Source organism: Haliotis rufescens, unplaced genomic scaffold, assembly GCF_023055435.1.
Source record: "Haliotis rufescens isolate VD_foot unplaced genomic scaffold, xgHalRufe1.0.p SCAF_4, whole genome shotgun sequence".
Lineage (NCBI taxonomy): Eukaryota > Metazoa > Mollusca > Gastropoda > Lepetellida > Haliotidae > Haliotis > Haliotis rufescens.
Genome location: NW_025964112.1, coordinates 32794696 through 32817474, shown reverse-complemented (window position 1 = coordinate 32817474; position 22779 = coordinate 32794696). Strand labels below are relative to the sequence as shown.

Here is a 22779-nt window from a genome sequence, read left to right as displayed (position 1 = left end):
CAGATGATGACTCGGCAGTACCTAAAAAGAGCAGTGAACGACCTTCATGGGCTTTGTTTGGAAAGGTCAACCAGAATATGGAGACCATCTTGTTTCGTGAAAAGTTTGCCGATTGGCCAGACTCATCTAGACTGATAAAGGTCAAGGATACACAACCCTCAAAACAGAAGGTAAATCTCAAGGCTGGAGACAGTGAAATAAATTGATAAGATGATGTTGTCACGAAGGCAGCCAAATAATGGATACAAAAGTTCCTTAAATTCTTATGCTAATAGTTCAGTTTGTCAGAGTATTCCTTGCTACTGATTGGATTGAAGTCCATCTTCCCCAATTTGTATTTCAGGCGGATGTTGTGGAATTGCAGCCATACGATGCTAAGTTGATGCTGGCTGAGAAAAAGAATCCAGTCACACTACTGTTGGAGGGCTCTCATGTCGGCAGGGGAACAAAGTGGTGGGGGCACTACAGACATCTTGCTAAACAACAAATTCTCTTGTCTTACTTATAAAGTTACTATTAATTCAATTATCTAATTTTCTTTTTCCGTTAAAGTAGATTTGAGGAGCTTGTCAATATTTCTCATTTCATTTTGCTGAACCCCAGGGACTTTGATAATCCGTGCATTATGTTCTGAGATATGTCAGCATGCTATATCTGCTGCATGTTGCCAGGTATGAGGACATGGAAGGCTTCATCCGGGAGGTGGACATTCTGACTCTTGGCACCTCTGTGTGGCACGTGCTAGAGTATGACCACTACAAGATGCCAGAGACAAGCTATGGCCAGTTCCATGAAGGGGACACCTATGTGGTCCGGTGGCAGTACATGATTGCCAATGCTGGTGAGTTCTTTAGTGTTCTAGAGAGTCTGAAAGTCAGCCAGAGGCTGGTATAATACTGATAAGTGAGGCATGGAGGGAGGAGCTGGGTAGGCAGACAGATGTAGAGGACCTGGAGATGTAACATGGATTTGTATCATGAAATGGCTTGCCCAACCACATCATGTTAGCTCCTGCACTTCTCTGAATGTTTGATCAGGGTTCTGGTTGAGAATGTAGAAAATTGCAGTTACTAGTTCCTGGTTAGGAGACAGAAAGCCTGCATGGTTTAGCAGACATAATGGGTAGTTGTGTTATAAACATACTGTAATGTTGTTGGGGAATCAAATTCACTGTTCCGTTGCCTATCAAGAGAAAGACATTTTGCATGATCACATATAATCATTGATCACCTGTTTGTGATGTCTGTGAACAGGGATGCGGACACTGAAGGGTCATGCTGCCAGACACTCACTGACTGGTCGGGAGAGGTGTGCCTACTTCTTCTGGCAGGGTAAGGGCTCAACAATCAACGAACAAGGGGCATCTGCTCTGATGACCGTGGAGCTGGACGAGGAGAGAGGGCCACAGGTAGGTTGGGTGAGATGGGGAGTGCGGAATAGGGGCATTGTGAGATAGGGGGAGTGTGGAATAGGTGCAGTTTGGGATAGGGGCAGTGTGACCAATATCCCCAATTCGGTTTAAACATATATTTAATCAGGATGAAAGACAAGATGTATAAATTGAATCATTTTGGTTTATTGTTGCAACATTTCAGTGTTTATGTGAACAAACTTGTCTAAGCACAAAACACTAAACAAGAGATTCACAAGTACAAATTCATTAATAAGCTTTACTATTGACTAACATTGATAAATATTTTGACTTGTTTGTATTTCAGATTCGTGTTGTACAAGGCAAGGAGTTGCCATGTTTCTTGAACCTGTTTGAGGGTCGGATGATGGTTCATGTAGGGAAGCGTGAGGATGCCAGCACGAACACGCAGGGGTCCTGGAGGTTCTTCTGTGTGCGGGGAGAGTACACCAATGAAATGTGTCTTGTTGAGATACCTTTGTGTACAGACAATCTCAGAAGCCGTTCATCTTTCATTTTACTCAGTGTGAAAACTGGCCTTGTGTACATATGGCATGGTGCTAAATCTCCGCAGCATACTAGGAAAATAGCAGTCAAAGCTGTCGACAATCTCAAGGAAAAGTGAGTTTGGGGGTTGAAAATCTAGTTTAATATTTACCATAGCAATATGCTGTGTTTCAAGTATTGACACAAATATAATAAATGAATTATGCTTCTTTTTTTTTTTTAAATTCTTCAGAGAGTGAAACATTAAGTAGATTTTTGTTATCTTCATGTCAGTTATCGTGGAGTACATTAAAAGTAAATTATTGGTAATGATTGATAAGGAAGTTATTTGTTATTTTCTACCATTATGAAGTAACTGTGTCTGGCAGTAATTTATAATGCACCTTGGAATTGCTATGTTTCAAGATGTTCCAGAGCAGTGCAAAGTGATACACGGTGACTCTTATTAACATAAGACACAGATTGGTAACAGTAACTGTCATTAATGAGTTAGGTCAAGTTTCCCTGTTAATGAGGAAGTGTTTGCAGATGTCCTCTGGAGGTGAACATGGACAGTCGGGCCAGCCTGCTGGTCACGGAGGTGGAGGAAGGGTCCGAGAAGTCGGACTTCTGGGGCCCACTCGGTGGTCGGCCCAAGGACAGCTACATCTCATTGATAAAGGGTAGGTGGTGTACACAGTATGTACAAATAGACATTAGGAGGTGTTACACAATAAGCCCAGCTATCAAGTATACATGCATACATAATCACACAACACCATATTCTTGGAAATGTCATTTTGGTACACTAGATTATCAAGTTGTGTTGTACATGATATAGGTCAATTTCTACTTTGTTGTGGCACTAACGTCACTTTGTGTTCAGCCTGTTTGCATGTCCATGAACATCACCTTATAACTGTCGATTGCCTCCCAGATCCGCAGGTGTACCAGCACACAGTGCGCCTGTTCTACATGTGCAGTGTGTCTGGGGTCTTCAAGGTGTCGGAGGTCCTCTATGAAGCGCGCTCCAATGATCTCGTTTCGCCATTCCCATTTCTACAGGCTGATCTCTACAACGAGTCTGTCTCCCAACCAGGTAGGAACAATATCACTGCATAGAAAGTGTCTCTACATTACATGCTTGGAAATATGTTAGACACCATCTTATTGGTACTGAAGTTTTCTGTTTGTCTTACATTTAGCCATTTGATGAGAGTAACAGTAATTAAATCACATTTTCCCTTCTAGATCAGTGATGTATTCTATAGATTCTGTGATAACTTAAACTGTCTTGTTTAAGCAGTTTATTGGTGTGTTGGTGTTTATTTGTGTTATACTGTAGCTGGTGGGTGTGTTTCAGCGTTGTTCTTGGTGGACAATGACCATGAGGTGTACCTGTGGCAGGGGTGGTGGCCGGTGGGGGATGAGGAGCAGGAGAATGTTGCCACTGGCTCGGCTCGGGCCCGCTTTGATACTGACCGCAGGTGTGCAATGCTCACCACTATCCAGTACTGTGAAGGTGAGGACATGGAACACGTGGCAATGTGAGGAAATCTTTTTTATATGGTGAAATTTATAACGGAGAGGGACATGTTTGACATGCACCTTTTTGTTTTGTTTTGAGAATATATTAGTGTGTTTACTGTTTTAAATCATGTCATTGTTGGGTGGAGTATTTTGCTGATTACTTTCTGAAGGATTTTATCCATGTGTGTGTTCTTCAAAACTACATTATGTTAACACAAAGTTCCTTTGCATGTTGCAGAGAAGAACAGTGCTAAACCCCCAACAGCATACCTGGTGTGTGCGGGTGTTGAACCCAAGTCTTTCACCAATCTCTTCCCCTACTGGGAGGTGGATGAGACAGTCAAAGAGGTTGCCAAAGATGTGAGTAGTATTCATTGTATTGACAGTATATTAAGATGAATTATTATGAAAAATTAATTATATTTAAACAATAGAACAAATCCTTGCCAATCAGAACATTTTTGTACATTTAAAAACTGTATGTTTTGATAAAGCTGTAATAATGAGCTGTGTCAATGATAACTTTATGTTTGACAACAAGTATAAAGATGTGGAGTAGACAGTTGTACCTCTCTGTGCAGGACGGCAAGGAGGACGACTACTGTGACTTGCTCAGCGACGTGCTGGCTCGGTTTTCCAAGACAGAGTACTCTTTGGAGGAGCTGTTAGACCGCCCCCTGCCGGAGGGAGTTGACCCGTCCAAGCTCGAGTGGTACTTGGAAGAGGACAAATTTCAGGTGAGCCCTGCCACCATATACTGCTGTAACAAATCCCCTTGTAGTTAAAGTTCCAAGTGAGATCAGCCCCCCATATACTGCTGTAACAGATCAGCCCCTATATACTGCTGTAACAGATCAGCCCCCAATATACTGCTGTAACAGATCAGCCCCCATATACTTCTGTAACAGATCGGCCCCCATATACTGCTGTAACAGATCAGCACCCATATACTGCTGTAACAAATCCGCCTTTAGGTAAAGCTCCAAGTGAGATCAGCCCCCCATATACTGCTGTGACAAATCAGCCACCATATACTGCTGTAACAGATCAGCCCCCATATACTGCTGTAACAGATCAGCCCCCATATACTGCTGCAACAAAGCCCCTAGTAGGTAAAATTCCAAGTGAGATCAGCCCCCATATACTGCTGTGACAGATCAGCCACCATATACTGCTGTAACAGATCAGACATGTAGATAAAGACTACATTTTGATACTGACTTTTGCATATTGCAGGAAATATTTGAAATGTCCAAGGAAGAGTTTTACAAACTTCCAAACTGGAAGCAGAGGCAAGTGAAACAGCCAACCGGCCTCTTCTAAGACGCTCATCAGGCAGATGTCCGCTCAAAACACTGTCATGGACATGTCCAGCATCTCATGACTGCAGCATCTCATGGTGTCAACATAACAGAAATCTCATCATGAGACATCAAGAGCTTTTGTTTTATGATCTGTGTTTGTATTGACAGTGAAACTGGGATGTATATCCACCTTACTGACAGGGTGAATGTTGCGTGAAGATTATCTGCACGAGTACTTACAGACATCTGTCAATATGATCACTGGTGTCAGTTTCTCTGCTGCCAAACAATCAGCTGTCACTCAGGTGTGAACATTGTCATCAATTTCATTGTCATGACCAGGAATGACGATACATCGTGCCTGCAGAGTCAGGAGGATGTACTAAGTGAAATATCAGTTTCATATCCCATGTCACCATCACCTGTCTATCATCTCATATCATCTGAAACAGGTGCTTGTAAAATGAACACATGACATGGATCTGATATACGGGGTAATAGAGAACAAAGCCTTTCAATAATCTGTGATCTGCAATGATAGAGTATGCTCTAAGTTGCGTTACAATTTGGGACAGGTGCTTTAAGAGTGTCATTAGTGGAATATAGTGTCTTGCAACAGCCAAAAACATGCTGTGCAACAATTCACAACAGTGATTGGCAGAAATGAGCTCCATATTGCCTGGGAAGTGTAGATATGGATGACATACCTCTGGACATTGTCATGCGCACCAAAGCATGATTGACAAACCACAGAGCACCACCACATCAGACCACAGGGTGCTATTACCAGACTTGTGCAACTTGCTACTGATAACCACACGTTTCAACAGGGATCTCATTAGTGCTGCCTTAAGACAACTGCTGTGTGTATGTCATTGTGTTGTGTTTCTTCTCTGTCATTGACCAGTGTAAAACCTCAATGCAAGATGAACTTGATCCACATGTTACACCCAATCCAAGATGGACTTGCTTGACCCACAAGAAGTACAAAATGGACTTGCTTGACCACTGTAAAACCACTATACAAGATGGACTTGCTTAATCTCTGTAAAATCTCAATACAAGATGGACATGCTTGACCCCTAACAAGTACAAGATGGACATGCTTGACCCCTAACAAGTACAAGATGGACATGCTTAACCACTGTTAAATCAATACAAAATGGACTTGTCCTAGACATACCAATATACCTGAAGGTCAACAACTACTGATCAAGTGTACTACATCAGATTCAAGGTCATAATCAACATTCTCAGTGTTTTGACTGAGTAAATCTAGAGTGCTTTCAGGCTAGTAGTTGGAATGTGCAACAAAGTAGCATATTTTACTGAGTTAGCGATGTTGTCCTTCAGTGACAAATATTCCCATTATTGATTACAGTTGGTAACTATTTTGTGACAGATATTTTTTGACAATAGTTTTGAGAACATGATTCTACTTGCTCTTCCAACTTACTGATTGCAGGTAAAGATTTAGTGCTAACTTGATCTGTGCTCAGTCATATTGCAGTTTGTTTTTACCAAGGTGTAACAATTTTACTTAAGCTTATAGTTATAAGTTATAAGAAATGAAAACAAATTAGTTTTATTAAAACACATTTTATCTTTTCAACTTATAATACACCACCCCCACCCCACCCCATCCCACCCACACCCTACACACACCCTACACACACCCTACAATAAAAAGTGAATCAAACATAATGTAATGTATACATGTTATTGTGTAGGAGGTACTGATTTGAACAAGTTGGATTGAATAACTATAGTGCATAATGTTGGTATTTGCAGTTTGTATATATGAGAGAAAAGTGAGGCGTGTACTGTACAATGAGTGTGTACAACCGTGTGTGTCACACACCCTTCCTCTACAGCCAGGGTGTCTCACGACCACCTTCCTTTAGACCCACTGTATTTATGAGTTGGTTTACAAAACTTACAGACAAATTAACATTCTTTGGACAAAGATAATTAGGCCCGATTGTGTATGACAGTTAGGTGTTGTCCCAGGGATGTGTGAACAATACAGGGAACCACTGACTTTGTTTTTTCACAGTGTATTTCTCAACTATTTTTTAGACTCCAATCAAGATCCTTTGTCCTGCAAATCTGCTAAACCTAATGTCAAACCATTGCAAGAACTTAGAGACGTCCCAAGTTAACTTGTTTCTTTCTCATTCATTATGGGTAAATCAATTTGGCAGTTGCATTTTTAAAAAATAATAAAACAATTTCCCCTACCACTTACTTGAATTTGGGACCCAAAAGTTTGTAAACCAACTTTCAATAAAAAATGGGTCTGGCAACCGTGGGGGACCACTACTGAGATGGTTGGCAGTGGATGTCCCAAGTCTGGCAGCATCCTTGATGTAACCATGTTTCCTGTATCAGTGTTTACGTTGTGTACTCGACCACTGTGATGTCAACATATACATTACACTTTTCCATATCATAATCACTCTCCATGTATATATATGTTTTGTATTCTGCTACAACCCTTTCAATTGTACATAGATTAGTGTACATATACCATCAACACAGAAGAAATTAAATTCAACTTATACATCAAACCTAGCCGTGTTGTTTTATTGTCTTGTTTTCAGCATTGATGGAATTGGAATGTATGCAGTGCATGAAATTTGATAAAGTACTGCTTTCAAATGTGATAGCAAATTGTCTTCCTCTTTCACAATTGATGAATCTGCTATGTGATGCAGGAAGAAAAGAATGTAATGTGTGATTTGAGGTTAAAACAATACCATCATATTTGGGGGCCCTGTCATCTGAGTTACTGCACTTTGCCTTAGGTGAGCCAGAAACCTATGATCATAGGTTCAAATCCCATATTATCATTGATTTTGTTTCCCGATTTATCAGCACCATTCCTGTGCGCATGTGTTTCATGAAAGTGGTAACCTGCATGTGTTTGGGCTCTCACACATAAAAGTGGCATTATATCAAACTCTCATAAAATTTATTTTTCTTAATGTTCAAAATAAACACATTTTCACCTCACAATTTAAGTAATGTGGTCAAAATAAATGATGCAGTTGAGGAATCCGATAAAACACTCCTCCAGGAGTGAGAAATGTCTTCCATGGAGGTACTCTAGTTCAGATCGAAAGGTTTGATGTAGAACGAGTCATCTTGATCATGAAGCTGCATACAACAGAAGCCACAAGTATTGTTAAATGTTTTACTTCACAGCCACAGCTTGATATACACAAAACATGGACGGATGATAAACATGTTTGAAGAACTAGGTACATCACAATATCTTACAGCATCTTCAATAATAATAATAAGTAAATGAGTTTCTTGTGAGGCTTCCTTTCTTCACAAGGATCCCGATATCAAAGCAGTATTCTTTATCCAGTTTATAACAATTCAACAATGTGTATTTTAATGGGGTATCTCTAAAGTCTAAAATATCAGATAAGGCCACAAGATAATTTTCCACAGGATATATAAACACAACAATGCACAAACTACATGGTTATTTTCAATTGTTTTATCTCCACTGATGTAATAAAGGACTCAAACCTTAAGACAATAACATATCATTAATAAGATAAAGTTTGTTTTTTTGACCAGATATTGTTCAGCTTAATGAAAATGAAAACAAATTAATTCTACAAATAGCGGGTAGTATTATAAAATCAGAAGGTTATAGAAACATGAGCAATTAGGTTTTCAGGCTATTACTTTGGAAATTAGGTGGGAGGCCACTCTAATTGGTTGTCGAAATTTGTCCATTTGACATAATCAAGCTTTAATTTGTACTTTATTTTCACAAATACTAACCAATACAAATCCAATCAACACTGCTGCAATGACTGCAACAAGTCATGTATATCAGATATGACCTCCGTGGAAGCAATCAGAACTGGTTGAACTTGCTGTTGGTCATACTGGCTGTATGACTATCCCCACTTACATCAGTAGATCAATGAGCACCACAGGAGAGGATTATCATCAACATGTAACTATGTACATAGCTAGCAAATGCCTTCACTCCATATCACAGTCTGTCTTGTCAATCTCGGCTTTACACATGCTATGTAGAATAGCACCTGGGGGTCAGAGTTTGAGGTCATTCAGGTTGTACGAGAACCGTGCTGGTTGACTGCCTTTACTCACTTTCATATTCTGGAGGCTTTCTGAAAGTGTAGATGAGTACAGCATATATACTGACTTCCACAATATGTCTGGGGGACATATAGCAGTTATTCCGATACCGCTGACTGCCACTGTGTCTAGGTCATATACACCAGTTATTCCACTGACTCACACCATTTCTGGGCGATAAGCACCAGTTATAAGCTGACTGCCATAGTGTTTAGGTCATAGACAGATGTTATTCTGCTGACTCACATTGTGTCTAGGTCATAGACAGCAGCTATTCTGCTGACTCACATTGTGTCTAGGGCATATACAGCAGCTATTCTGCTGACTCACATTGTGTCTAGAGCATATACAGCAGTTATTCTGCTGACTCACATTGTGTCTAGGTCATATACAGCAGTTATTCTGCTGACTTACATTGTGTCTAGGGCATATACGGCAGGTATTCTGCTGACTCACATTGTGTCTAGGGCATATACAGCAGTTATTCTGCTGACTTACATTGTGTCGAGGGCATATACAGCAGCTATGCTGCTGACTCACATTGTGTCTAGGGCATAAACAGCAGCTATTCTGCTGACTAGCTGCCACTGTGTCCAGGTCATATACAACAACAGATATAAACATAAATGTTACAGGTGGTGAGTCTGACCTGAGAGTTCTGCCTCCTCTAGGGTGCTCTTGGAGATGAGGCGGGAGTGGGTGTGGTCATCGGGGGGCACCTGGGGTGTAGCACCCCTCATAGCAGTGTCAGGGTGGTACTGGTCCACAGCAAAGTTAAAGGATAAAGCTAGAACAAAGCAGAAACAAGCCATATGCAGCTGTACTTGTACAATAAGATGGGCAGAGTTTTGTTTGGTTCACTTAAATGAGGAAATAAGAATATTTTGTCTTTCTTTATTCAAGATGCCTTCCTTGTAAAATGATACCTATGTATAAGAGAGCAATTCCTGCTGTCATAGTTTCATCTCCTATCTTCCTTTGATGCAGTTGGCAACACTTACCAGCAGGCGAGGGAATCAGCCGGTGCCAGAAGGGGCGCACTTGTCGCTTCAGAGTCGGGTGCCAGAAAGGGGCTTGGATTGCTTCAGCTGAAAGGCAGTGGGCTGTTATACATGTGTTATACATGTGTTATACATGTTTCACTGGCACTGTCTACATGGAGCAACATCTCTCGCTGTCTCTGGTGTACAGAGGATTGGTCTGCCTTGGAATCTGATGTTATGGTTGTAGATTGTTATGTAGTATATAGTGTATACTGGCGTGTAAAAGTTGTTATTTTACACTGCCTTGAATATCATTTCAGATATATAATGACATGAGAGTTTAATGTGGGGGCAAGTCATAAACTTAGATGATTACCACATAAAGGAAATCCTTTTATTTGTTTTATGTCATAGTCAGCAATATTCCAACGACATCACAGCACCCTGTGTAAATAATCAAGTCAGGGCCAAACAAACAAGGCTTGATGCTATGATCAGGTCAGTTGGCAATGATCAACCCAGTTCAACTTGACCTTCATGTCCATTTTAGTGGAATCTTATGCCAAGCATATTTCATTCCAGACAAATTCCAGGAATACCCACAGTGTGAAATTCATTATCATGAGTGTGGGACTGACCCTAAATCAGTCAATTCTGGGATTCAAACCATCATTAGTCGGCATTCTTGCGGCTAAGAAACATAACATTCCACTGGGCCATGCGGGCACACCTCCAGCTATGCAAGAAACTGCTAGATTTGAGTCACTGCATTTTTTGGTGGTGACAAACCAACAATCATATCAGGAGAAATCTTGGATTAAAAGTAAAGATCATAGGATTCTGGCCTTCCTAATGGATGTAACTGTGCACTGCAAACTTCACTGAGACAAATTGGCCTGCCTTGCGCCCTACTGCTTGAGGAGACTGCAGTGAACAATGTTATACACTTACTATATATCTGGTTGACCAGAGCCCTCTGTTTTGCAGCAATAACGTCAGGGTCCCACATCTGCAGCTGTCGTTTATTGGGATGTATCTGGCGTAACAACTTCTTCCTGAGTACACAATATACACTCAATGAATTTATACACAAATCTTGGTGTGCAGTCTGAGACGAAATACTATACCAAGATTGTGATGATCTAATCATGTAACCAAAGTAGACATCGACAACCACATCAACAATACCAATTCCCACAACCGAAGCTGGCAACACTAACCAAACACACCCACCACTAACCACTACATCCATACCCCTCCCCATAACTACACCTAATACCACAATCCCGCCCATAACCCTTTCCAGCAACCACACTGAACTAGACACCCTACATCATGTACACAGATATTTGCCACGTTGGGCCAGTGGTCCCAGCTGCTCACCTGAAGAACTTCCTCCAGGCCAGCTGTATGGTGAGTGCAGCAATCTGTCTCTCCCACTCCTCCTCTGTTGTCCGCAGGCGGCGGCGCCGCACAGCACTGCGCGCAGTGGAAGCAAGCTGGTTGGTCAGCTGTGTGGATCTCTTTCTGTATCTGTCATGAGAGAGAAACAAACAAGTAACACCTGTACCTGCGAAGAAAAATTCAGGCAGAGACAATATTCTTTCTTTTACCAGTGGACATTTATAGCCTTGAAATATCACTTCTTTGAGCTAAAACTTAAAGTCTCTGTTACTAAGTGTCACTCACCTTCTCCATGCTGTCTGTATGGTAACAGCTGCTCGCTGCTTTCTGCGTATTGCCTTCTGTCGTTCTTGCTCAGCCTGTTTCTTACTCTGTGCTTCTTTCTTCTGTGACAGAATGATCTCCCGTTCTGTTGGCATGTACTCCTTCTTCCTGCAACAAGTGACACACAACTGATGCTGACATCTCATACAAACAGGTTCACTGACCTGAGCAGCTCTCTGCTCACTGCTCACCTACACCAGGACAAACCTCCAATAGCACGTGGACGTTCACAATACATGGTGCAGTAGTCTTGCAACCGGACATTCAAAAGTGATAAAACCCTTTTAGCTTTCAAAGAGATGCATGAACTCCTTTCTCGTGATCTGGTAACTATATTTTATGATTCTCATTAACTTCCCTAATCCTGCATAACAAGTTCTCAACCTTCTAACATAGCCATTTACAGATAGAATATTTCATATATACAGTGCAACCTCATTAACCCGATGCCCTCTTGAAACCTGGAAACAATCAAGATATCTTTCATTTGGGATAAGCAGATCATACCACTGCAGATTCTGCCAGGGATCCGTTCCACAAAGTGATCGTAGGTCGTAAGTCGTAGTCTATGCTAAAGAATGGAGTTACGATCGTCTGAGTGTTATGACTGTTGTATGTCTGTGTTAAAGAATGGGAGTTATGATCATCCTAGTGCTACGACTGTCGTAAGTCTATGTTAAACTATTGGAGTTACGATCGTCTTAGCGTTATGACTGTTGTATGTCTGTGTTAAAGAATGGGAGTTATGATCATCCTAGTGCTACGACTGTTGTATGTCTGTGTTAAACTATGGGAGTTACGATCATGTTAGCCCTACGACTGCCATAAGTCTATGTTAAAGTAAGAGAGTTACAATCATCTTTTCACTACGATCACAGATAACAGAACAGTAAACATGGTAAAAGTACATAATGTAAAATGACACATAAGGTTAACAGTGTTATACGTAGGTACAACTGACAGGCAAGGGAGGGAGAAACACACCACTGCACGCACTGTATGAACCCTGGTACTTACTGACCACCATCTTTCCTTGATACATGTCTCACGAGTGAGGAGGGGCTAACTTTCTGCTTAGTAGGCATTGCTCAAAGATTGTTTCACTAAAGTACCCACGTCACGTCACGTCACAAACTCAATATAAGTTCCTATTTTGTTTGACAAAATCAGCAAGGTTCATCCTGCCTCCCAGTTCAAGCCATCAGCACATGCTCACAGCACAGAAACACAGAGTCACATGAATAGTCAAACATTACAAAGACTTCCTGTTGCTAATATCCACCCCTGGCAGTTCAAATCACATTATACCCCAGACAAGTTTTTTTATCCTGGCATGTAATCTCTGCCCATGATCAGCACTACCAAGTGCCCAGTACCCAAAATCTTGCTCCAATTCAAATCCGGAAAACACTAGCAACCACTGCAGGAGGCATCTGGCCACCGCTAGCCCTGACAGTGTTTCCTCCAGACAAGGCTGTTGTTCTGTCTTAGTAACAGACTACAGCTCTGAGCAGGAGGCGTGACCAGACATGGGGGTAGAGATCAGGTGGCCTAGCGTATGCCGCGTCTCCTTGTCACACTGCATTGAATGCATTCAATCCTATATCATGTGTCGGCCTTATTGAGATTGTTGTATTAATGCATACCTATCAAGGGACATTGTTTGGCTATCTGTCATTGTGACGGGTGAAGCAAGTGGCTATGACAACAGATTCCTATCTCCCCATGCAGTGATCACAGTGTAGTAGTCACCGTAACAGATGCCCTTCCTTTACAGACAGCATACTGGATGGGTACCAGGACACCCTCAGGTCAACAACACATTCCTTAATGTTGCCTGCAACCACAACATAGTAATCCAAGTCCAAAACTTGTGTCCACAAACCCTTCAGTTTATCTATTGATTTCAAAAACCTGTACAGACTACATATAAATATCTCCCCTCCAAACCCACACAGAGACCACACATATAGCCTATCTCCCTCTCCACGGCTAGCTGCTTATCTGCTTCACAAATCAGGGATCTGATACGGAGTTGGTATTTTTTTAGGAATAATGTCTTCGCAATATTGGACTTACAAAGCAGCAAACATAATGTGATATTAATATGGTACAGACTAAACCATGCACACAAGGCTGTGTTACTTTATCAAAGGGAATTCACAAGGGAATCTTCAATGAAGTCATGAATAATGACAATTCTAATGGTGTCAAATCAAAATAAACACTTTTATCTGAAAATCTTCATCGTTAAGTCTTCATCACTGGTATTCCTCAACCCATTTTGATACTGACATATTTATCAATAGTAAGCTGATCTGGGATAACATCTGCTCTAGTTTCCTCAGTCGGGGCACCTTCCACACAGTTGTGTTGGTGTGTCATCTGCTGCTCCACACAGTTGTGTTGGTGTGTCATCTGCTGTTCCACACAGTTGTGTTATTATGTCATATGCTGTTCCACACAGTTGTGTTGGTGTGTCATCTGCTACTCCACACAGTTGTGTTGGTGTGTCATCTGCTGTTCCACACAGTTGTGTTGGTGTGTCATCTGCTGTTCCACACAGTTGTGTTGGTGTGTCATCTGCTGCTCCACACAGTTGTGTTGGTGTGTCATCTGCTGTTCCACACAGTTGTGTTGGTGTGTCATCTGCTACTCCACACAGTTGTGTTGGTGTGTCATCTGCTGTTCCACACAGTTGTGTTGGTGTGTCATCTGCTGTTCCACACAGTTGTGTTGATGTGTCATCTGCTGCTCCACACAGTTGTGTTGGTGTGTCATCTGCTGCTCCACACAGTTGTGTTGGTGTGTCATCTGCTGTTCCACACAGTTGTGTTGGTGTGTCATCTGCTGTTCCACACAGTTGTGTTGGTGTGTCATCTGCTGCTCCACACAGTTGTGTTGGTGTGTCATCTGCTGTTCCACACAGTTGTGTTGGTGTGTCATCTGCTGTTACACACAGTTGTGTTGGTGTGTCATCTGCACAAAACATCTTATGGTGACGTTTTTACCAAGTGTTCTTTATCATATAATGATAAGCTTGCATCCAAACTGCCGCCAAACACATCAGAATACAAAATATAGTATCCATCAATCAGATTCAGATACATTGTACCATAAAAATGAATTCAATGTTATCAATTATTGACTGATTACAGCTGAAACTGATGTGGGTGTATTCATGTTTCCCAGAAATCCAGCTACACGCCATCCTTTTTTAGCCAGTGTATTTGATAAATTCTCTGGACCAATTTGTAACCATAGCTTCGTTTGAGGCTGACTGGAATGGCACTACATTAAAAAAAGTATCTAATCATATTACTGGTGCAGAGCATTTATCCATAACAGAATGGAGATATGGAAGACAAATTCATTGAAAGGTGACCAATGTTCTAAACATTACTTGATGTAAGAATTTGTACATGCAAGAACTAGTAACAATTGACTTTGTTGAACATAAAAACAAATACATCAGACAAATTAGAAGAACTGGTTAGAGCAAACATCATGGTGCCTGTATATAATCAATTCCGAACCATGCAAACTAGTGACTGAAAGCATGGGCAACGATCCACAGCATCAAGGGACAATATGACATGCAAACCAGTGACTGAAAGCACAGCATCAAGGGACAATATGACATGCAAACCAGTGACTGAAAGCATGGGCAACGATCCACAGCATCAAGGGACAATATGACATGCAAACCAGTGACTGAAAGCATGGGCAACGATCCACAGCATCAAGGGACAATATGACATGCAAACCAGTGACTGAAAGCATGGGCAACGATCCACAGCATCAAGGGACAATATGACATGCAAACCAGTGACTGAAAGCACAGCATCAAGGGACAATATGACATGCAAACCAGTGACTGAAAGCACAGCATCAAGGGACAATATGACATGCAAACCAGTGACTGAAAGCATGGGCAACGATCCACAGCATCAAGGGACAATATGACATGCAAACCAGTGACTGAAAGCACAGCATCAAGGGACAATATGACATGCAAACCAGTGGCTGAAAGCATGGGCAACGATCCACAGCATCAAGGGACAATATGACATGCAAACCAGTGACTGAAAGCATGGGCAACGATCCACAGCATCAAGGGACAATATGACATGCAAACCAGTGACTGAAAGCATGGGCAACGATCCACAGCATCAAGGGACAATATGACATGCAAACCAGTGACTGAAAGCACAGCATCAAGGGACAATATGACATGCAAACCAGTGACTGAAAGCACAGCATCAAGGGACAATATGACATGCAAACCAGTGACTGAAAGCATGGGCAACGATCCATAGCATCAAGGGACAATATGACATGCAAACCAGTGACTGAAAGCATGGGCAACGATCCACAGCATCAAGGGACAATATGACATGCAAACCAGTGACTGAAATCATGGGCAACGATCCACAGCATCAAGGGACAATATGACATGCAAACCAGTGACTGAAAGCATGGGCAACGATCCATAGCATCAAGGGACAATATGACATGCAAACCAGTGACTGAAAGCATGGGCAACGATCCACAGCATCAAGGGACAATATGACATGCAAACCAGTGACTGAAATCATGGGCAACGATCCACAGCATCAAGGGACAAAATGACATGCAAACCAATGACTGAAAGCATGGGCAACGATCCACAGCATCAAGGGACAATATGACATGCAAACCAATGACTGAAAGCATGGGCAACAATCCACGGCATCAAGGGACAATATGACATGCAAACCAATGACTGAAAGCATGGGCAACAATCCACGGCATCTAGGGACAAAATGACATGCAAACAGCCAAGTCACAGAGCCTGACCACCTTGACTAACATTCAGTCCCAGAAATAGAGTTATCTAAATGTATATCCATAAATTATAAAGTAAAATCCAAACAGACCCAAGAACAATATTTAATTTCTCGACTTGACCTTTTTCACTGTATTCTCTAGGGTCTCAGAGACTGGCTAGACTATTTTAAGTGTTTCCCACTTGCGGCTGCTCAAGCATGATCAATGTCATGGGACCTATTCTGACCTGTTGTACAGGGAGTCTGTGTGTGAGATGTAATAAGAAATATGTGAAGATGCTCTAGTGGTACGTCGTTTCCATCTCTATGAATGAATCCAAGATAACCACAAGGGCAACAATTCATAACAAGCATTACCTAAGTGGGGCATGAAGCACATCGGCCATGTTGTAAGTCCCAGAGAATGTGAGAGAGAGGCTTCTATTTCCAGCACATACTGTCAACTACACTGCCACACAGGCCACTTGTAACCATGCCGGGCTCCCCTGTTTGATATACTGCAAGTGCATAACACTACACACAGGGAAAGTAATAACTGCTTGGGGATTTCTATTTACCTCTCTTAGTGTTGGAGTGTGCGAGGTAATGACACTTCACACCTGACTGGCCTAATCCATTGTGTGGTACAGAGCCCTCTACCTAGGTAGGCAGTGAAGGATATGGTATGGGCACTTTCATTCAGCCAGAAGGCAATACTCATTGTATTCAGTCAATGGAGAGCGATACAAGTTTCTGAGTCTGATATTTATTATGCTATATTTCATACTTTTGTATTATTATTACACTGACTCAATTCCACTATTCAATGTTTCAATGCATTTTCCCTGACATTAGCTAAATTAATTTTAATGCTTTCAGGTATACCAAACAGATAAAAAATATGATAAAAACAAAACTGCAAAAACAAACTGCAATATAACCATGTATTACTCAAACACAACTTTCACACACTACTTTTACAAACTACCTTTACTCATTACTTTCACACACTACAGACAGACCTAGTCTGTAAAACAGCTCTGTACAATTATCCTAGGAAACGTTCTATCTGTGGTAGTTGTAAGATGCAAAGGACAAGGAGGTGTGTGTACTGTCCCAGCTGTGTGTGTACTGTCCCAGCTGTGTGTGTACAGTCCCAGCTGTGTGTGTACTGTCCAAGCTGAGTGTGTATTGTCCAAGCTGAGTGTGTACTGTCCAAGTTGTGTGTGTACTGTCCAAGCTGAGTGTGTACTGTCCCAGCTGTGTGTGTACTGTCCAAGCTGAGTGTGTACTGTCCCAGCTGAGTGTGTACTGTCCCAGCTGTGTGTGTACTGTCCCAGCTGAGTGTGTACTGTCCCAGCTGTGTGTGTACTGTCCCAGCTGTGTGTGTACTGTCCCAGCTGTGAACAGTTGAACAATAAGCCCTAGCTGAGCCCACTTAAATTATTATGCAAGCTGACACACTCCAGTACTTTCTACCAGTGTTGTACCAGTGTACAAGCAGCTCTAATAAATATCACCAGGATTAAATATTATGTCATGGTAAGTCTGGATAAGTACATGATCTTATTATCTTACAGCAGCTGCAGGGTTTGGTTCATTGGCTCTTGTGTTTTAGAAGCAGAGACTGAGGCAAGCCTATCACTAGTGAAGGACGCTATACACCACACCTAGAAACAGATTGGCTGACATCTTTCTTGCTGTGATGGAAAGTCTGATGGAATGGTATATTTGCTGGTGTCATGAGTGTATTATTGTTTCTATCAGCTGTCTTCTCACCATCAGCTTCATGTCCTATATGGTCGGAACTACTGCAACTGTGGACCATTTGTTCTTCAAGCTATCCCTTTTTGTTTGTTTAACACCACATTCAACAATTTTGCAGTTATTTGACGGCAGCATATAAATAATTGAATCTGAATCAGAAATCCAGTGATTGATATAACGAGCAAGCTATAAACAAAGTCACTATGTTCTGAATCAAGAGTCTATTCGGAAAGCACTATGGTATAGCCAATAGCTCTGTGTAGTGACAATAAATGAAAATCATTTATAGGGAACAACAGAAAGATACGGTCACTGCAACTAGTCTTGTTCCTTGCTCTTGAGTGAAAGTCCCCTCTAACAGTTACTCCGGTAAGTATGCTGTGCATGGTACAGAGTATGACCCTGCACCAGTTAAAGGGGCACTGTTCTAAAACAATTCCCCGGGACTGGTTGTTGCCTTTGTTATTGTTTTTCCCCCGTGAGTACCCGGATGATACGCAACGCAAAGATTTCGACAAAGGCGCATGTTAATTAATTTCTTCAGCCTAAACAAACTGATAAAAAAGAACGGCGGAGCTCATCGGTTGTCATCATTTGGAAATACCCCTGATTGTTATAGTTTTAAAAAAAGTATCAATGCAGTGAAAGCATTTCGGATTTCAGATTCCGTCGATAATACGATTACTACTCCCTTGTTGTCATCCACGTTTTCTGGTATAACCCTACACTTGTGTATTTGTCGTCATTCACTTGGTGCTCAGTTAATGAATTTATTACAGGTATAATTAGTGGTAGCACCACTCCGAATACCTGAGGAAGCTTCCCATTTGGCATTTATTGTGTCTGGGGTAATTATTCAATCTAAATCCAGGTTTGAAGTGAGGTGAAATGTGTGTTATGTTATATGCACGTGGCAGCCCAGCAAGAGATGAATGATCAGGTGATTTACTTTTTTTTGTAAATCAGTGAATCGTTCGTAGTCATCAAAGGATTAAGAGAAAATACATTGATTGATTAATCACTGTTAACTTGCACAGTGGATATGTCAAAAGTGAGTGTTTACATGTCTAGGTTTACTAAAACAAAGGGAATACACTCATATCCTTGCGTGAAGTGCCTATGTAAAAACAACATACTTTGTTCAAAGGGTTAACCGATAATACGTTGATTAATTGCTCATTGTTATCTAACTCAATGGATTTTTTTAGGAACCGTGAACGTTATGAAAATAGTTGTCACATGGGCTTTCTCAGCCGACCTTTGAGATTTGACACCTATGTGAAACACCTGAAACAATCCGTGCAGTAATGTTTTATGGTGGCGTTCATTCATAATGTTCTGCTCCGCTGTCAGGCTCTACCTCATCTATCCAGTCACTGTTTTGTTTTCGCTCTTCTGTTTTCAAAAGCTGGACGACCTTGCACTTGGTTGTGTACCAGTCTGCAGTATGTTCACCTGCTACTGTCATATTGTCTGTAGGGGTGTCTGGCCTGCCTGTAATAGCTCCAGAGTTTTATGTTGTGTCTAGCCCTTCCTGTGTGCCACCAACCTTCATGTCTATTGTTTGTTGCAAACTGTCCTCTCCCTGGCTGCAAATGCTACACTAGTTCCACCTGCTGTGGGTCTCATCTTCAGGAATTATACCCAGCATGATGGTTATTCTTCCTTGGCTAAAAGTAAGGCTAACAAAAAATAGTAGTCTTTGTTCTCAGGCATGTTTTGTTTTTATTTCCATTGAATTTTAAACAAGAGTATAGTCGACGAAGTCATCTATATCCCCCGCCCATTTTAACACGTTATGGTCCCAAACCAGGCAACTCTTAGACCATGTCAAAATAGCTGCAATGGAAATTCTAAAATAAACATTTCAGTATGTGCTTTATATATAGACATGCAATCCTTGGCAAGGATATATTAAACAGTTTTGTAGAATTTTCCTATTCGGAATATTCTATAAGTAATACGTTACCACTGTTATACCGAGGCTGTTGTCTCCAACAACTGCTCTTCCACAGAGATCTCAATTACCTCATGCAGCACGTGCCTAGCAATCAGTCAAGTGGTAACGTATTACTTATAGAATATTCCGAATAGGAAAATTCTACAAATTACATTAAGTAATACGTTACCACTGTTATACCGAGGCTGATTACCACAGTAGGCGGTGGGGAGCACCCACAACCGGAACCTGACTGCTCGTGTTCCTTTCAACCAGCAGAAGTAAACAACAAGGCGGAAGCACTCGATGCGCATGCTCCTAGCTTGGCGTTACCATATAGGGATACCAAAGCACTGTCAAGAGCATACCGTAAGGCTCAATCGTCTTGCCAACAATTGGTGACTCCAAACGGCCCCACTGGATAGGTATTTCGTCGCTGCAGCGGAAGAAAACACAGTATCTGTGTGAGCTAAATCTTAGATCAGGTGAAACAGTCGGAAAGAGGGAAATTAATTTCATTCGGACCGTATATTCCAAGAACAAGCCTACTTAAGCGTATGTAATAGGCGCGTGGCCTAAATTCAATATCTGAAAGCATGGATTACAAGGTTGCAATACACGACAGACAATTAAGTACATAATTGTCAATTCAAATAAGGAAACACACAGAAAGCCTGTGGATGAGCGCGCTGGCTTGCGGGACCCCAACTCCCGTACCTAGGCAGTCGGAACATTGGAGTCGACCCAGATTGACCACCATGCAAGGTCTGAAGCCTGAGGAGTTCGGAATTGCGCTTGGCACACCCCTTAGATGACAACTTGTGCCGCGATCAGCGGCCCACAACGGTGCACACCCTCCTCGTCTTCATCAGAGACCTTTCTGAGGTAATAATTGGCAAAAACCGAGTCAGAACGCCAGTTCCCGCAACAACCCCGCAATATTCTGTGAACACATATATTGGAGTGTAGGGCAAATGTTGCCGCTAGTGCCCTGATCTCATGCGGGTATGACCCGCAACCGGTACGCCAGATTGATGACAGAACGAAGACATAACGCAATCGAGTTGCGAGTTATGTCAGCAGTCCGATTAGGGTTACACGATGTGAACAGACGGTCCCGCCCTTGTCTGCGTACATTCAAAGCCTTAAGATAATAATTAAGGGCCCTAACTGGACACAGCGATCTGTCCTCGGTATCAGCAGGGTGTAAGATTTCCTTGAGTGATCTTACACTGAATTCTCTCTCCGTTTGGCCAAATTTCTGATTCCTTCGTCGCCCCTATCGAATCGTACCTTGTTGACATTGAGTGGGTGAATTTCAGACACACGTGCCGCCGTGGCAAAGGAGAGGAGAAATGCTGTTTTCCAAGTCACATGCCGAAACGAAGCATTTTTCAAGGGTTCATATCGAGCTTCCGTAAGCGATTTCAACACCAGGGAAAGATCCCAGGCAGGAGCCCGAAGGCGACCTTTCTTAAGATCTTGCTGTTTAAAACCCTTGATAACATCCACGCATGCAGATTGAAGTGCCCTGCGCTTGGATGAAGCTGACGGGTGTGAGGGTGGATCAGGAGATCCGGTCTCACAGGCAGTGGAAGCGGCGACTGCGTGACCTGGGCCAGCAAGTCAGGGTACCACGATCTGTTCGGCCACATGGGCGCGATCAGTAACATTGGACAGCGAACTCCTCGGAGCCGGCTTAGAATGAGTGGTATTAACGCCGTCGGCAGGTATGCATAAGCGTCCATGCCCGTCCAGTCTAATGCGAGAGCATCGTGATCGATGGCCCTCGGGTCAGGGACTGGCGATACAAACAACGGGAGTTGATTGTTGAACCTGGTTGCGAACAGGTCGACCATAGGACGACCCAAACGTTCGCACAGCCACTGAACACTACTGGGTTGAGCATCCACTCTGTGGGGCTTGGATCCCGAGGCCTTGATAGAGCGTCGGCCAGTATGTTCCGCACACCGGGGATGTGACAGGCGTGTACCTGGCACGGGACACTGTCCACCAGAGCGTAAAACTCGAGCGTGAGATCGAGTAGCGAGTGACTGTGGGTTCCCCCCAGTTTGTTCACATAGGACGCTACCGTCGTGTTGTCGGTCGCCAGCCTGAGCTGGGCGTCGACAAGACGATGCTTCCAGTGAATGACTGCGTTGATCACTGCCTTGAACTCGAGGCAATTGATGTGAAGACCTAGTTTGTCTACACACCACAGCCCCGAGCTCACCTCCCCCTCTAGATGGGCGCCCCAGCCCACTAGAGAGGCGCCTGTATACAGGTTCAACGTGAGACTCCTGAAAAGACGTTGCAAGGGACCATCCACCGCTCCAGATGCGGTAAAGAGATCGAGTAGCGAGTGACTGTGGGTTCCCCCCAGTTTGTTCACATAGGACGCTACTGTCGTGTTGTCGGTCGCCAGCATGAGCTTGGCGTCGACAAGACGATGCTTCCAGTGAGTGACTGCGTTGATCACTGCCTTGAACTCGAGGCAATTGATGTGAAGACCTAGTTTGTCTATGCACCACAGCCCCGAGCTCACCTCCCCCTCTAGATGGGCGCCCCAGCCCACTAGAGAGGCGCCTGTATACAGGTTCAACGTGAGACTCCTGAAAAGACGTTGCAAGGGACCATCCACCGCTCCAGATGCGGTCAAGAGATCGAGTAGCGAGTGACTGTGGGTTCCCCCCAG

General features: G+C 42.6%; 2 protein-coding genes across 9 annotated transcripts in view; one reads left to right on the top strand and one right to left on the bottom strand.

Moving 5' to 3' along the window:
- The window catches only part of LOC124152171 (supervillin-like), a 180564-nt gene extending 173263 nt beyond the window's left edge, over window positions 1-7301 (top strand). For all 6 annotated transcript variants that reach the window (XM_046524995.2, XM_046524998.2, XM_046524997.2 and 3 more), the window contains 11 exons: window positions 4-170; window positions 344-453; window positions 672-841; window positions 1254-1408; window positions 1719-2032; window positions 2447-2580; window positions 2835-2996; window positions 3261-3419; window positions 3666-3787; window positions 4009-4164; window positions 4664-7301. In XM_046524995.2, the coding sequence (XP_046380951.2) occupies window positions 4-170; window positions 344-453; window positions 672-841; window positions 1254-1408; window positions 1719-2032; window positions 2447-2580; window positions 2835-2996; window positions 3261-3419; window positions 3666-3787; window positions 4009-4164; window positions 4664-4750 (1736 nt within the window). In that variant the 3' untranslated portion in view covers window positions 4751-7301. The remainder of the gene's footprint in view (window positions 1-3; window positions 171-343; window positions 454-671; window positions 842-1253; window positions 1409-1718; window positions 2033-2446; window positions 2581-2834; window positions 2997-3260; window positions 3420-3665; window positions 3788-4008; window positions 4165-4663) is intronic.
- A 612-nt stretch (window positions 7302-7913) lies between these two features.
- The window catches only part of LOC124152174 (inversin-like), a 53501-nt gene continuing 38635 nt past the window's right edge, over window positions 7914-22779 (bottom strand). For all 3 annotated transcript variants that reach the window (XM_046525008.2, XM_046525009.2, XM_046525007.2), the window contains exons 18-23: window positions 11532-11678; window positions 11226-11375; window positions 10794-10897; window positions 9861-9947; window positions 9509-9646; window positions 7914-8891 (exon numbers count right to left, since the gene is read on the bottom strand). In XM_046525008.2, the coding sequence (XP_046380964.2) occupies window positions 8812-8891; window positions 9509-9646; window positions 9861-9947; window positions 10794-10897; window positions 11226-11375; window positions 11532-11678 (706 nt within the window). In that variant the 3' untranslated portion in view covers window positions 7914-8811. The remainder of the gene's footprint in view (window positions 8892-9508; window positions 9647-9860; window positions 9948-10793; window positions 10898-11225; window positions 11376-11531; window positions 11679-22779) is intronic.